The following is a 15,951-nucleotide window of genomic DNA, read 5'->3' on the forward strand; positions in this document are numbered from 1 at the left end:
ACTATCTTACTTATTTTATAGTACAGTACATTGCATATTGCTTTCCCTTTATGGATCAATCGTCTCTTTAGATAGCAAAATTCATGTTAAATTTCTGTTTTAGGGTTTTTTTAAAAAAGTCTGGAATGGGTTAATCTGTTTTGCATTACTTTCTATGGGAAAGCGTGCCTTGGTTTTGGAACGGACTTCCAGAATAGATTAAGTTTGAGAACCAAAGTACCAGGGCCTGATTTAGGTTTGATGAGGCCCTAAGCTACTGAAGGTAACGGGGCCCTTTATGTCCAGCTGCCCTTTGTCGACAACAAATTGTCGCTGTTTTTTGTGTTGAATATATGATAATTTAGGTACCTAAAGGGTATCTAAAACCATTTGCACATAACAAAATATGTATTTTATCAAAGTCATTGTTGAACTGAAATACAATTAAGAAGTATATTAATAGTGATTGGGGGGGGCAAGAGAGTGGGGCTCTAAGCTATAGCTTGTTTAGCTTATACGGCATTGAAGGTGCCATTGTATTCGCTTACTTCGAAACATGGTCCTGCCGCTCCTGAGGTGAGGCTCGCCTGAGGCGCCTCACGCGCCTTTTCCCGCCTTCATCCTCTTAACAACCGTTAAAACAACCGTTAAAACGCACCTGCCGCGGCACGCGCTGCAACGCTCTCCCTAACGCGCACGCGCACACCACGCGGCTCCCTTCTCGCTTCCCCACTCTCTCTCTCCCCCCCCCCCCCCATTATCCCGCTTTCCACTGTTGGCTGTCACCGCCTGGCGGAAGCCCCGCCCGCTGGGCTCCGGCCGTCACTTCCGCCCGCTCGGCTCCGCAGCTCCAATATGGCGGCGCCCTGTGGCTCCTCACAGCTCTCAGCCGCCGAGCCGCCGCTGAAGATCCCCAAGATGGAGGTGCTGTCTCCCGGCTCTCCCGGGGCCCTCAGCGACGGCAACCCCAGCCTCTCCGACCCTTCCACGCCCAGCGGCGCTTCCCCGCTAGGCCCCGCCGGGGCGGGCTCCGTGGCCGCTGCTACCTCGGCGGGGACTGGGGCCGGCTCGGGGGGCGGCGGCGGCGGCGGGGGCCGCGGCGGGGCCTCCCCGTCCGTCTCCTTCTCGCCCGGAGGCACAGCCACGGCGGCCGCCTGCCGAGGCGTGTCGTGGACGCCGGCCGAGACCAACGCGCTGATCGCCGTGTGGGGCAACGAGCGGCTGGTGGAGGCGCGGTACCAGCAGTTGGAGGGCGCCGGCACCGTGTTCGGCAGCAAGGCCCCCGGGCCCGCCATGTACGAGCGGGTCTCCCGGGCCCTGGCCGAGCTGGGCTACGAGCGGACACCGTCCCAGTGCCGCGAGCGCATCAAGGTACGGAGCGCAGCCGCTTGCCCAGCAAGTGATGCTCGAGAGAGGAGGAGGAGGAGGAGGTACCTGGGCGTTCCCTGAAAAGGGTGGCCCATAGCTTGGGGATTTCTCCATGTGGTTGGCTGGCGGGCCGCTTCTTCCTTGGAAATCCCAGCGCGCTTAAGTCTTGGCCGAGGAAAGAATTTGCCCTTCCTTCGGGCTTGCTTTGTAAGCCTTCGGTTGATTCTCCAGGGACCTTTTGACAGCCAGCAAAACTCATCCCCTAGTGCCCGTTTTGGTTTTGTCAGTCTCTGGTCCGTTGTGACCAACGAAATTAGCTTTAGTGCGGGGCTGGGGACAGTCCGTTTATTGCTTTCTTGGACTTAATTGGGGTCAAGAAATCACATGTAATCAACTCTTCATTAAAAGGAGAAAACAAGGCAGCACCATCCTATCCAGCAATGCAAGCAGTTGAATGAATATATTTTTTTGTCTAATTCCTTAAGATTTTGTAGGGTTGGCAAGGCCACAGGCTATTATTGTATCTTCTTCTTTTCCTTCAAGAGCAGGATGCTCCCTTTACAAGAGAGTTCCCACGCAGAAACTTTCTGAGTTATCTGCCACAGGCAGCAGGGCTCCAATGAATCACAGGGAGCAGAGCTCTAGATATGAGAAGCAAGGCTGAGAGTTGTTCTTCCAGAAGATAAGATTCCGCAGCTTGAAAAATCTTAGGAACTGGTTCATTTTGGACTCCTTTGTTTTCTTTACAGTTTAGCAGACCAGCCCCAAATTTAGGTGCAAGATCCAGAGCCTATATTGGTGGTTGTGTGCCATAATGGTGAAGAGCAATATTCGGTGGTAGCTTTATCTGTTCAAGTATAGTAAATGTTTTCTAAATGACAGGTTTGTTTGAGGACTTGGTTTAGTTTTGTTCGTGGTATTTGAACATTAATTTTATTATGCAGCATTAAAAAGGGATATTAGCAGTGAATGTGTTGAAGAATGTTGGCTTTTGGAAAGCAAGTGGACAAATTCATGTGGAATGCCAGTAGAACTCAAAGCAAAAATGTCTCAAGCAAGTTAAATCTCATGCAAGTCAAATCATCTGTTTCCATTTTCTGCCAGATTGCAAGAGTACATATTGCTGTTTTAAAAATGAATATTATTTATGTTTCTGTTTGGTTTAGTGACTTTTTAGCTGAACAGCAGCATCTTATTAGTATTGTTGTGAGTTGGTGTGGGGAAGTAGGTTGTGTGCCCGAGTCCTTTCTAATTCCTGAATCCAACAAGTATCCAATTGCTAGAATAGCTAGACAAGTTTTTTGGTAAAGTCCTCCTAAGTGTGGGTCCTTAAGGAAACTAAGGAAGGGGCTCTGTGCTAGCGGCAAAATGGGTGGGCCCCCATCCCTCAACTGTATTAGAAAGACAAAAGCCAGAGTTGAAGGGTGTGAGCTAAAAACAGGAGGCTGCAGTCTGGGTAATATAGATTCATAGCAGTTGTCTTCTCTGGGAATGTGGTATCTGACAAATCAGTTAACCAGCATAAGAAACATGTAGTTTTCCTTATTTTTCAGTGTGAGAATACATGGATAATGAAATTTGTTAGTGACTGGAGTGAAACTTTGTTGGTTCAGTTAATAGTTTTTCTTACTAGGTGGGAAAGGTAGCAGGAATTAGTATAATGGCAAATTAAATTTGCTCATATTCCCAAGTTTTCTTATTTTCCTCTTCACTCTGACTAATATTGAAGATGATGCCATTTAAACGAATTTAACTTGTATTTTGCTTATTTTGAGTCAGTGCTGCTGAAGATAAGTTTCCTTTAATTTTAACATGCTGATATTATTACTAAGATAAGGGGAGGGCATGACTGGATAAAATCCAGTGCCTGCTTCCCTCTGGTGCTGTCAGCTTTGTTAGTGAAAACCACCTGTCTGATAGTGGAAGTGATACAGGAGCAGCAGCAGCACCCCATATCCTGGGATGCTATATTTGGGCTGTTAAGTCATCCACCCACCAACCCACAGCCTTTTGTACAGGCAATGCAACTGTTCTGTGGGCACAGAGCTGTCACCTTTATCAGACAAGTATTAATCTTTATGACAGTTGTATGTTGCCCCATAACACAGAGTTGTCTAGGTCAAGGGTTCCCAAACTATTCCAGACTACCAGTAGTTGCAAGCGTGTCTGAAAATATAATTTAAAATCATACAGCAGCTAGCACTGTGCATTACAATTGCTATAACAGGCAGAAAAACCAGTAAGCAATTTTCAAGTGGTCCATGGGGAAATCTTTCTAGATGCCTTGTAGTAAATAAATAGAAAACAGTGAAAATGGACCTACTAAACCATTAGAACTGCTTTTTAAAATATATTCCATGGTTTTGTTTTTGGTCTTCGATTTTTTAATTTTGTATTAACATTTGTATTATTTTGTAAGTTGCTTTGGGTCACTTTTTGTGAATAAGTGACAAAAAATGCAAGAATAATATACAAATATATACAAATAATACAATATACAAATAATATACACCAAATCCAAAAACCATGTAGAGACAATAGACCTCTCCATACTGGGTACCTTCAATGTTAAATACATTTTTAAAAAGGGAGTAGAGAAACGACAACCCCAGACTAAGTTATTTAAAAGCCTGGATGAGCAGAAAGGTCTTAACCTAGCACCCAAAAGACCATAAAGATGAAGCTGAGTGGGCCTCTCTGAGGAAGGTTATTCCATGAGTAGGATGCTGTTACTGAAAAGGCAATTTTCCAGGTGGTTACCTGCATCACTTCATTTGATGGGGGCACCCAGAGCAGGGCCTCTGTAGGGGATCTTAAGGTTTTGATAGATACATATGGAAGAAAGCATTCTGTTGGGTAGCCTAGTCCCAAACACTTTAATTGCATGTTGGAGCATCCTCTAGACGGCCTGCCCTTAAGAATTTACATGATTATTTTAAGCATCACAAGATTGCTATAAGTGGGCTACTCTCATGCAAGAGTCAGAAATTGTTTAAAGCCAGTAAGTAGTGCATGTGGTAAACGTGCAAAGCTGGTTAAGCAGTTATGCCCTGTAAGGAGGAAGTACTTTCAGAATAAGTGTTTATTCAGACCAATTATAGCAAGTTGTAGGACAGAACCATAAAGGATTAAAATGGCCGTAGGAATTAAATGACAGAGTAAACATCCAGAAGAATTACATGAAATTATGATTGGTAGGCAAGCAATAAAATCAGTCTCTAGCAGCTGAAGATTTTCCAGAAGAGGGAGGTACAGTATTCATACTGTGATGGAAGGCTAATGTTTGTTTATGATATTTGTATGCCACTTAGAAGATAAACCTACCTGGCGGGAGGGGGTGAGTTCCAAGGTCTAGGTGCAGTAACAGAAAAAGTCCCTTCTTCCTGTTCCACTCAAGCAATTTAGGTTTCAGACTGTCAAGAGGGCCTCCAAAGATGAATAGGTAGGCAGGCTCATGTGGGAAAAGGCAGTCTGTCCCATAAAGTATAAAGGTATGTATCTAGAAGAGCATCTAATGATATGGGCTCTCTTCTCTGTAACCTGAAGTGGTGACAAGCCTTTATGGCTTTAAGGCAGGAGTTTTCAAGATTGTCATTTTGAATCGAATATCTTGACTCTGGTATAACCATTACATGTGAGCAATTGTTCATGCTGGCATTCATTTTGCACCTTTGTAACTTTAGCCAGGGCGGGTTGAAGGAGGTCACATATATTTTGGCAGGTGGCCTAATCCTACTATATTTTTATACTGTTTTACTTGCATGCTATATTGCTATGATATTGACTAATCCAAAACAGGATTGCTTAGTTTGATTCAGATGAAATTAAAAGTTCCCTTTCATGTTTTTGATACCAGTTGCCACACTGATGCAGGCCCAATAATGCCAGCTGAAAGCTGTATTCTCTAGGGAAGGGACTTAGGTTTGATTTGTTGTATCACTGGTACCCACTATAGTTGAAGAACTTGAGTGACCAGCTGCCTTAGCCAGCTTGCAATCTACATTGTGGAAAGCATTGGATAAAGTAATTAAATTTCCTTAAAGTAATTAAACAGCATTATACAGCTTCCACTTAAAAAAATAAAATAATTCTCTCTCTCTCTCGAAATACCTTGCCCAGTTGTCAATATAATTTAAAGCCCATTACGTATGAATGTATACTTTCTTATACTTGCTTAACACAAGGGTCATACAATCTTACAGAAGATTGTAGAGTTGGAAGGAACCATGAAGGTCATCTATTTCAACCCCCTGCAATTCAGGAAACTTTTGCCCAACTTGGAGCTTGAACCCACAATCCTGAAATTAAGAGTCTCATGCTCTACCAACTGAGCTATATGTTTTTTAACAAAGGAGAGAAATTCAGAAGATTCTACTTATATATGAGCAGTTATACATCCTTTTACTTGTCTATTATGAGTTTTAAGGCTGCTGTCCTCAAAGCACTTCTTGTTGTTTATTCATGTCCGACTCTTTGTGACCCCATGGACCAGAGCACGCCAGGCACTCCTGTCTTCCACTGCCTCCCGCAGTTTGGTCAAACTCATGCTGGTAGCTTCGAGAACACTGTCCAACCATCTCGTCCTCTGTCGTCCCCTTCTCCTTGTGCCCTCCATCTTTCCCAACATCAGGGTCTTTTCCAGGGAGTCTTCTCTTCTCATGAGGTGGCCAAAGTATTGGAGCCTCAGGTTCACGATCTGTCCTTCCAGTGAGCACTTAGGTCTGATTTCCTTAAGAATGGATAGGTTTGATCTTCTTGCAGTCCATGGGACTCTCAAGAGTCTCTTCCAGCACCATAATTCAAAAGCATCAATTCTTCGGCGATCAGCCTTCTTTATGGTCCAGCTCTCACTTCCATACATCACTACTGGGAAAACCATAGCTTTAACTATACGGACCTTTGTCGGCAAGGTGATATCTCTGCTTTTTAAGATGCTGTCTGGGTTTGTCATTGCTTTTCTCCCAAGAAGCAGGCATCTTTTAACTTCGTGACTGCTGTCACTACCTGCAGTGAACTGCTGTCACTACCTGCCTTGTCGCTATGCCGTGCAGGGCCACCCAAGACGGACACGTCATAGTGGAGAGTTTTGAGCAAACGTGATCCACCTGGAGCAGGAACCGGCAAGCCACTACAGTATCCCTGCCAAGAAAACTCCATGGACAAAAGCACTTCTCTGAGTATAAATACTATTGTACTTGATGAGACTTACTTTTGAGAAGACATGCATAGGATTGCACTGCAGATAGGTGTACAGGCTTTGTTGAGTAGATCTTCAGCCATTGTTTGAGATGGCACCCAACTGTTCTAAACAATTTCAACAAGAGCATCAAATGGGCCTATTAAACTATTCCTAATGTATGCAGATTTGAAATAATTATAATGTAACTGAAAAGTTCTAAGTTTCTTGTGAACAATGTTTCATTTTTTAATGAAGGACATAGAAAGCTAATGAGTTAGATCAGTGAAATGGTTTTACATGGTACATTTATGCCTCTGCTTTTCATAAAGTGCTAAAAAGTTCTACAGAAACAAATTGATGCTGCAGAGCAAGTCAGCAGTTAATGAGCTGACATTTCTTTTTAGAAAGAAAGAAAGAAAGAAAGAAAGAAAGAAAGAAAGAAAAGACTTGATTAGCATGCATGTACTGTATAAATATTTGGGAAAGGAAGGACTTTAACATTCTAAAGAACTCTTTTTTTTTAATAGAAAATGGCATGACACCATTGAAAGGATCTAAAGATGGACAAGCTTGGATGAATAATAAGGTTCAACTTTGCTTTAAAAGCTCTTGATCACTTTCATTCTCAAAGTCAAAATATGTTTAAATCAAGCAACATGCTTCATAACTTGTAGCAGAAATTTACTGGCCTGGGCTACACTGGAAGTGAAAACAAGTTTGTCCTTAATGTGTTAATTTGATCATCTTGCTCCTTTTGAATAAAGCAGCATCTACTGGAATCATGAAGTATATATTGGACCGCTATTACCTATTCAGCTGTGTAATGAGTGGGCAGCATTAATCTAGATCTCAGGCAACTTCTTTGATGAGCCTTTGAAATGTCTGTAATATGAAAATACACTGCTTAGTTACTTTATATAATGGTTTGCTAAGTTAATCTCATTATCTAATACCTGATTTATTATCATCATTTGTCTTTCTGGATATAACTTTCCTCCTTTTGCCCGGAATAATGAAAGGGATTCATTTTCAAAGGAACTAGTGGTACTGAGGTACACAAATTGGGTACTCGGGGCTTGTCTGCATACAGCAAGAGTGTTTCAGGACATGTGATTTCATTTTGGTCTGTCTTGCGGAGCATATGCAGATTCACTTTCTAGGACTGGTAATTATTTCCGAGGAAGCAAAAGATCACATGAATATTCTAGTAGGAATTGAACTGAACCAAACTGGCATCAAACATGGTTGCTCAAATGAGTTGCAACTTTCTATTTGTGCTTTTGTCAAGGTGAATCGATTTTGAAGGTGGAACACCTAGTTGGGTTGGGTAGGGTAGGGTAGGAGGTGGGAAAGGGTAGAATAAGCGGGGGGGGCACTTAATTCTGACTTGTGCTTTTGTGCTCACATGGTGCGCACACCAGTAGTATACCTGTTTCCCTGGATTTTAGTAGGTAAGCTGTGTTAAAATAGTTCTGAATGCTCAGTAGGATTGCTGCTAGTCAGGATTCTTTGTTGGTATTGAAACAAGTAGCGAGAAAATACCTGGAAATGCTAAATTGAGCCCCAAATATTTGAAGTAGTGTTTGTGAATGCTAGGACTCCCAAAAGACCTCAGTAGATCATATTAAGACTTCTTGGCTAATTGTGCTAGATGAACTGTTTGTTTTAGCTTGACATTTAGTAAAAGCGTTTATTATCTCTAATGAACTCGTATTAGTGTCTCCTGTAATACTCTGCTGCTTAGCTAGAGAATCAACTCATTGTCACACAGTTAAGCAACAGTATAGGGATGTGGTGGGTTTAGTTCTGTTGACTTCCCAGTGGGAAGGAATTCCCCCACACCTGTAAGCGGATTGTGAAACTTGCTGGAAAATATCAGAAAAGTGTGTAAAATCACTAAACATGTTCCCTACAGAAGGCTAGAAACACTTCAAATATATTTAGCCTTTTTCCTTTCTAAAAGAAAGAGAAAATGTTCTCCCTGTCTTTTTCTCCCTGTCTTCACATCTCCAAAGTTAGCAGTATGAAATTAACTAACATTATGAAGCTTACCATTCTTAGGACCAGTATGGCGTGTTAAGCAGCTCATTTTGTGTGTCATCAAAGGGCAATATATTGTTAGTTGCATTTTTACTTCCGAGGAGGAGGAGGAGGTACTTGTGGGATTTTCTATATTGAGTGTCCTTGGGTACTCTATCCCTTGAGATGGGCGGGGGAGCGCAATTTGCTGCCCTGCCTTAAGCAGCAAAATAACACGGTTTCAGCTCCTGGGATTCCAAATATGCATTAGGGCACTGATTAACTCTTCTCTGCATGATTAAGAAATGAGCATCAGCATTGTCACTGGGGCGATAGGAGAAGCTGGCAAAGTTACACTTTATAAGAATAAAAATCCAAAGTGGTTGGGAGACAAGAGTGTATTACGGTGCTTGAGTTACTGAATTTCTTCAAATCCTTACAGCTTTTGCCCTTCCTGTTTTATTTTTTCTGTCAATGGAGCAAACTTGCTCTTGCAAATAGGGTGCCCTGTGATGCGGTGTGTGGTCAGTTTTCTGCCTATAGCCCACTCTTTACATCAGATTTAAGGTTTTCCAAAGAACAGGTGTTGTATGCAGTTGGAAATCAGGAAGGAAGACCCGGAAGGAAGTATTTGCAAAGCTTTATACCTGCTGCTGCTGTGTAATGCATACTGCTTGCAGCCAAAGTGTAAGAATGAAAGAGGCCAAAACCTGATTGAAGCTTGGTGTATAAGATACTTCAGAATCTAGGGCAGACTGTTGGGTTTAATGTTTTATTATTAGACCTGACCATCGTAGTACTAGTACTGTGTGTTATGATATTTGAGCATGGGAGTTCAGAGTATTATTGATTTCACCTCTTTTAAATTTCAGCAGCTTCCCAAGAGACAGAGTGAGTTAGTAAGGATGCAAAATATGTAAGTAATATATTTTACTAGCTAAAGAGTTTAGGCCAACAATTTTTTTTAACTTCTTAAATGTTTTCTTTTTGGAGTAAGGGATGATCCAACTGTCTGCTTTTGGTGACTCCTGTTTCTCTCTCTTTCTCTCTCCCTTCCCTTAATCTTCTCCAAACTATGGGCAAAACAGTAGCTGTTCTTTCTCCTCCCTTTGTAAAGGTGTACATCTTATGGGCTTGTTGGTATCTTACTGGGATTTAGTTCTGCATAATATAGGAAGTTTGGGGGCTAAGAAGGGAAAGCCCTTGGTAGTAGACACGAACCAGTAAAAACTGATGTCTTAAAACGATGATCACTTAGATGCGCTGTGCTCTTGAGGCAAATATACAAATGAAAGTGCTGTATGCTGGAAACTAAATGGCTGCAAGAGTTCAACCTGGCTTTAAAGCTACTTGGTAGCATCCTGTTTTGGTTAAAAATAGTAAAATATATATGGTAGAGCTTTGCTCAGCCAAAGTTAGAGATTGAATAAAATTGTGTAGCTTATTTAGAAGTCTTGGTAAGCTAGTTTACACTGACCAGGTGCCTTCTGTCTTTCAGACTCTTCGCAGGTGTTACAGCCGGGTAAAAGAGCACGGCGTTGGGAAAAGGAAAAGCAGTTACACCTTTGAACAGCTGGAGCAGGTGTTTGGCCAAGGAGGGTGGGACTCTCAACCCTGCCAGCCTGTGCTTATCAACAGCAGTGGCCTATACCAAGAGTTGGAGTCAGACGGCAGCACTATGGAGGAATATTCGCAGGACGAATGGGGGAACCACAGTCAGGACCTTCATTGCTACCAGTCAGGAGACCAAGAGTTAGGTATGAAATACTAGTCTTTGTCATTGCTAACTATAATTCTGCTGCTGCCATTTATGCTGCTTGTTGCCATTGTGTATCTTGATGAAGAGGTTTAAATCATCTCATTATAAATAAGGAAAATGGAATGCACAGAGGAGGACTGCTGTACTTCTTTGGCCAGTTTCGTTCATTCTGTCTCCCTCTCTCTGCCTGTGTAGGCTTAACACAGGCTTCCTCAAACTCAGCCCTCCAGATGTTTTTGAGACTACAATTCCCATCATCCCTGACCTCTGGTCCTCCTAGCTAGGGATCATGGGAGTTGTAGGCCAAAAACATCTAAAGGGTGAGTTTGAGGAAGCTTAACTTAACACTTGCTTCCCTACTGGCCACTGCACCCACAAGCTCTCAAGAACACTCGCCCACCCCCATTTCTAAAAAATAGCTCACACATGAGAAACAAAAGCTACAGCATTTGAGTTTCAAACAGTGCATTTAGATATTGCAAGTGTCCCTATGTTTTGCTGATTGTTATTTTCCTTATAGTTATGGATGCACGTGGGTGTTTTTACATAAATGTTTTTTCTGTTTGATATTACTTGAAATAAGAATTGGTGGTACACAGGAAATCTAAATCAGATGCACAGGTTTGTTATATGCAATCTTCAAATATAAGCAGGGCAGAATTGCCTTATGTAAATATTCAATAAAGTGACCTTCTGGCTTGATTCTTGGTATAATTCTTAAGAAGAGTGTGATTCTCTGATCTGTACATAATGCTGAATAAATCTAACTTGTATTGCACTTTTAAGTGCTATTTAAATGTATGTCAGGACGTTTAAATTTAAAAAGTAGCAAGTTTTTGTTTTTAACAATTATTTGTAACCCAATCTTTCAGATGAAATGCCTGCTATGAAGAAATCACTGAAGATAAAACAGGAATCTTCTGAAGAATCCCAGTGAGTAATTTATGAGTGTCCTACCTGGGAATCTCTGACAGTAGTTGATTTTAGAATGAGGGCATCTAAAACTTCAGACAATAACTATAAAGTTCTTCAAGCTTTCTCTGTTCAGAACTCATTCGTATAAAATGGGTCTTTAACCTCTGTAACGCATACAACCATCAGCTGTGTGTATGTTGTCCACTGAAATCCAGACACTGGTCTGTGTAATGTTCTTACTTTAAATTTTTATCTCCCACCCCATTTTATTTCTCAAGCTCAGGTAGATGATGGAGAGTCAAGTTGACATCCACCAAATTACTTGTTTGCTAATGATACTCTTATCCTGACCAGTTCAAAATTTGAGCCACTCAAGGTAGCTAACCCACATTAAAAATGCAGTTGTAACAGTTATTTGGTTGGTAACTATGAGAACGCGTTACAGGACAGGCCATTGGCTTGATCCAGCAAGCTATTATACCTTATAATAAAAGCAAACAGGCTACAGATAAAATTTGGCAGAAGGAGGGAACCAGCAGAATCAACTAACATTCAGGTTAAAGGCCTGATTTCTCTGTCTCTGTTGCACACCCCCACCCCTCTCTCTCTGACACACAGAATCCATTTGGGTAGAAATAGAATGTCATTTGGGCCGATCGTATCTTCCGAGGCAGGGAATTTTTGAAAGCTGAGCGCTCACAACTGGGAGAGGTTTCATGGAGTCACAGCAATAGCCCTTCAAATGGGAGGGCGACACACAAGCAGGATTATCCAGATAACTTCATTGGGCAGGCAGGATTGTACAATAAGAGAAGATCCTCTAGGTATTCTGGTCTCAATCCATTAAAGGTCATAGCCAGCACTTGAATTGCACCTGGAAGTAAACTGGTGGACAGTGCAGGTAATACAAGGTTAGTAACCCACGCGACTGCAAAGTCTTTCTTGGAAGGAATAATCTTCTGGAAATATTAAAAAGGGATTATGAAAGAGGATATTTTTGTGTTCACAGTCCTGGCTTCCAAAATTTGCTTGTTCCCTAGGAAGATGACATGTGCAACCCTGTTTTTCCAGGGTGACTCCGGACCACCTTTATTATCTACCGTATTTTTCGCACCATAGGACGCACTTTTTCCCCTCCAAAAATGAAGGGGAAATGTGTGTGCGTCCTATGGTGCGAATGCAGGCTTTCGCTGAAGCCTGGAGAGTGAGAGGGGTCAGTGCGCACCGACCCCTCACGCTCTCCAGGCTTCACACACCTCTCCGCAAGCAGTGGGAGCCCAGCGCTGGGCTCCCGCTGCTTGCGGAGAGTTGCCTGCATGCCGAAGCCTGCGCGCGCTGAGCTCAGCGCGTCCAGGCTTCGCAGACCTCTCAGCAAGCAGCGGGAGCGCTCCCATGGCTTGCAGAGAGCTGCCTGTTTGGGGGCTGGGGTCGGGGGAAGCTCGAGCTTCCCCCGCCCCAGCCCCGCGCCTGGGAAAAAAATAATAATTTCCCCCCCTTTATTTCCCCCCAAAAAAACTGGGTGCGCCCTGTGGTCCGATGCGCCCTATGGTGCGAAAAATACGGTAAGTGGCAGTTTGCAGGATTGTGTTGTTGTGTGTGATTGACTGTGTTGAATGTAGCTACTTGGAAATTCCTCTTTTCCTGTGCCAGACACAGTAGTCTTCATATGGGTGGGTTTATCAGGCAGCGCACAGCCATTTAAATCGGCAGGACACCAGTTAGATGTGTCCCCACACCAAAGAGGGTAACTGCTAGTTAGGTCTCAGTACACCTTTGAAATAATTTGGCAAAGACAGGTCAAGCTGCTGAATATGCCAAGATAAATGTACTTGTAACAAACTTTTGGAAAGATGTTAGATCACTATGTGGGACTCAAACCTATGACCATGAGATGAAGAGTCTCGTTCTCTACCAACTGAGCTACTTAGAGATCAAACCTGGGACTTTCTGCATGCCCTGCCGCTGAGCTTTCTTTGAATTATGCTAGATAACACTAGGGCCATTTTAAATGGTGCATTTAGAATTACTGTGGTGATTAAGGCACCACCACAGTTCTCCACAGTGTATAAGCTTTACTGACCAGAAAATGCCTTTGGAGCAAGCTGGTCAGGTTAGTTATATGAAATTATATTCAAAAAGATCCAGGGCAACATATTTTATTTCTGTAGCTACTATATGTGTTTACAGTGCCAGATGTTCTTGCACAGGGGTCAGCAAACTTTTTCCACTGTCTCTCAGACCTTGTGGGGGGCCGGACTATATTTTGAAAAAAGAAGAACGAATTCCTATGCCGATGCATTTTAAATAAAAGCACACATTCTACTCATGTAAAAACACACTGATTCCCAGACCGTCCATGGGCCGGATTGAGAAGGCGATTGGGCCAGATCCGGCCCCCAGGCCTTAGTTTGCCTACCCATGTTCTTCCATATGAAAGTTGGTGTTTAAAACTTATACCTCTTCTTGTGCTCTTCTAAACTAAGGTTACCAGATTATTTTTTTCAATGAATCCAGGGACACTTTTCAATTTCAATGGATTTTGTATGGGGACTGATTTGTAAATCCGGGGACTGTCCCTGGGAAATGGGGACGTCTGGTAACCTTAATTCTAAACCCCTTGATTGCCTGCCTTAAACCTTACACTTTGTATTTTTCTTTCTCTTTAAGGAAGCGTGATATGATGCAGAATATTGTACAGATCTTGGAATCCGTCCAGTTAAAATGGGAATTATTTCAGAGCTGGACAGACTTCTCTAGGCTGCATCTTTCTAACAAACTGGCCATTTTTGGCATTGGCTACAACACACGGTGGAAGGAGGACATCCGCTACCACTACGCGGAGATTAGTTCCCAAGTCCCCCTTGGCAAGCGGCTCCGGGAATATTTCAACTCGGAGAAACCAGAGGGCAGGATCATAATGACCAGGGTACAGAAAATGAACTGGAAGAACGTTTACTACAAATTCCTAGAGATCACTATTAGCGAAGCCAGGTGCCTAGAGCTTCACATGGAGATTGACTGGATTCCTATTGCTCACTCTAAGCCAACAGGTGGAAATATTGTGCAGTATTTATTACCTGGGGGTATTCCTAAGAGCCCTGGTCTGTATGCCATTGGTTATGAAGATTGTCACGAGAAACTACAGTCTCCTGATCATGAGGGCGTCAGCCAAGACCCTGAAAATGAGACACTGGGGGAAGCAGATATGCCCCTGTCACAAGCGTCGCTCAAAGTCGAGATGGAATCCACCCGAATAATATATTGTTACCTTGGTATTGCCGAGGTCAGAACTCTTCAGCAGTGCTTGTTCTTACATTTTCAAGCAAACACCAAAACCTTCAGCAAAGAGTGGGTTGGGATCAATGGCTTTTTATCTCAAAACTGCATTGTAGACCCGGGAATTTCTCCCAAGTCCATCTACATCAAATTTGTAGAAGTGGAGAGGGACTTCCTTTCTGCTGGCTCTTTGGTAGAGTGTCTGGAAAAAGCCATTGGATACCCTTTGAAATTTAACAATTGAATTTCGTCCTTCATAAGGATTGCAGGTTTGACTCTTCTGTGGCATTGGGGCGTCTTACGGAATCTTGCAGTACAGGACTGGGCGAAATAAGCCTTCCTGAATGAACTTGAACAAAAAAAGACACTTGCGAATGATTTTACAAAATGCGTATCCCAAGTCAGTAAAATATACAGCTTACTTGCCTTGGGCCAGTCAGCTGGTTTTGTAAAGAGAAGACTCTGAAAGGGAGCCTGTAAATACAATGACTGTTGGTACATTCCACGTTGGACAAACGTACACTTTGCGTTTCATATGAAAAAGCTGTTTTCCACAATGTCTCATTTTTACACATCTTGTCTCTATAAGTGTTATTACAGTTATGTAATAAATAAGCAATAGATAATGGCAAGTTTAAACTTGGAGTCACTTGAGACTGTTTTTCAGTGCCACCCTTTGCTCCTCTTGTATATAATTTAGCATTTCACTTTTTTCACCCATCAAGTGTTTTTTACTATTTCCAACCAGTGTTGCCTGCAAAAACTTCTGTTTCTGTGATGTATCCCACTTTACTAGTAGTGTTGCCATATCAACTTTTTTTTTTGTTTTGGTTATTTTATTTTATTTTTTTACATTAAAGTAATCCCTGGCATTTTTAAACAAATTTAGTTCGCCTCTTTATGTGGCAGTGAAAGTAACTCAACTGCTGGGATGCATTTTGCCATACCATGCTTTTATCAAATACAATCAAAGCTGTGAGAAGGGGGTGGGAGGTGGGGAGGGCAAAGTTATGGACCAGGGGAGTAAGCCTTTTTAATGCCTCATCAAAATGTGACTATATAAGCCCCATTACGCTGCTGGCAAGGTCCAGCTTTTTAAAAGTTCTTTTTTTAAAAACCTCATTGATCAGTGGAAGTTGTGGCATACAATGAATGTGTCAGTCCAAATAAAAACAAGCAAACATGTGAGTTTTCAGAAATGTGTTTCTTACTCGGTGGTGTCTCCCTGGACATAGAAATGATCTTCACAGTTATTTATGCTCCATCATCCCTCACACCTGGCATAAAGCAAGAATGTCTGTACTTTCAGAAGGTAAGGATGTAAACACCTTTGGTAGGATGTCTGTGGGTTCAAGGTACCATCACTGTGTTTCTAAAAACAAACTGAACTTGTAAGTTACAAAGCACTAGAGCTTGGTTCAGAATTGCCCTTTATTCTTGAATTACGGGTCTGTGG

General features: G+C 42.5%; 2 protein-coding genes across 5 annotated transcripts in view; one reads left to right on the plus strand and one right to left on the minus strand.

The window, feature by feature from the left end:
* Nucleotides 1–1,457, minus strand: part of ROBO3 (roundabout guidance receptor 3) — a 417,871-nt gene extending 416,414 nt beyond the window's left edge. The window contains exon 1 of the mRNA XM_077919499.1: nucleotides 1,414–1,457. Coding sequence (XP_077775625.1) covers nucleotides 1,414–1,442 — 29 coding nt within the window. The 5' untranslated portion in view covers nucleotides 1,443–1,457. The remainder of the gene's footprint in view (nucleotides 1–1,413) is intronic.
* Nucleotides 785–15,680, plus strand: MSANTD2 (Myb/SANT DNA binding domain containing 2). 4 transcript variants are annotated; one of them, XM_028707505.2, is made up of 4 exons: nucleotides 789–1,350; nucleotides 10,026–10,302; nucleotides 11,177–11,237; nucleotides 13,887–15,680. In XM_028707505.2, the coding sequence occupies exons 1-4, from the start codon at nucleotides 835–837 to the stop codon at nucleotides 14,737–14,739; spliced, it is 1,707 nt and encodes a 568-aa protein (XP_028563338.1). In that variant the 5' UTR covers nucleotides 789–834; the 3' UTR covers nucleotides 14,740–15,680. The 4 variants fall into 4 exon arrangements, with proteins under 4 accessions (XP_028563342.1, XP_028563343.1, XP_028563338.1 ...); XM_028707506.2 differs by having other exon boundaries at nucleotides 790–1,350; nucleotides 10,044–10,302; XM_028707509.2 differs by lacking the exons at nucleotides 11,177–11,237; nucleotides 13,887–15,680 and adding an exon at nucleotides 9,418–9,461 and having other exon boundaries at nucleotides 785–1,350; nucleotides 10,044–10,220.
* The last annotated feature ends 271 nt before the right edge of the window (nucleotides 15,681–15,951 follow it).

This window comes from Podarcis muralis, chromosome 15 (genome assembly GCF_964188315.1).
Source record: "Podarcis muralis chromosome 15, rPodMur119.hap1.1, whole genome shotgun sequence".
NCBI classification, from domain to species: Eukaryota; Metazoa; Chordata; class Lepidosauria; order Squamata; family Lacertidae; genus Podarcis; species Podarcis muralis.

What these genes read in the sequence shown, in the direction of transcription:
- MSANTD2 (XM_028707505.2), top strand. Translation starts at nt 835, where the DNA reads ATGGCGGCGCCCTGTGGCTCCTCACAGCTCTCAGCCGCCGAGCCGCCG. An exon ending in AGTGCCGCGAGCGCATCAAG is followed by an intron (nt 1,351 to 10,025) that starts GTACGGAGCGCA and finishes TACACTGACCAG; the next exon opens with GTGCCTTCTGTCTTTCAGAC. An exon ending in GTCAGGAGACCAAGAGTTAG is followed by an intron (nt 10,303 to 11,176) that starts GTATGAAATACT and finishes CCAATCTTTCAG; the next exon opens with ATGAAATGCCTGCTATGAAG.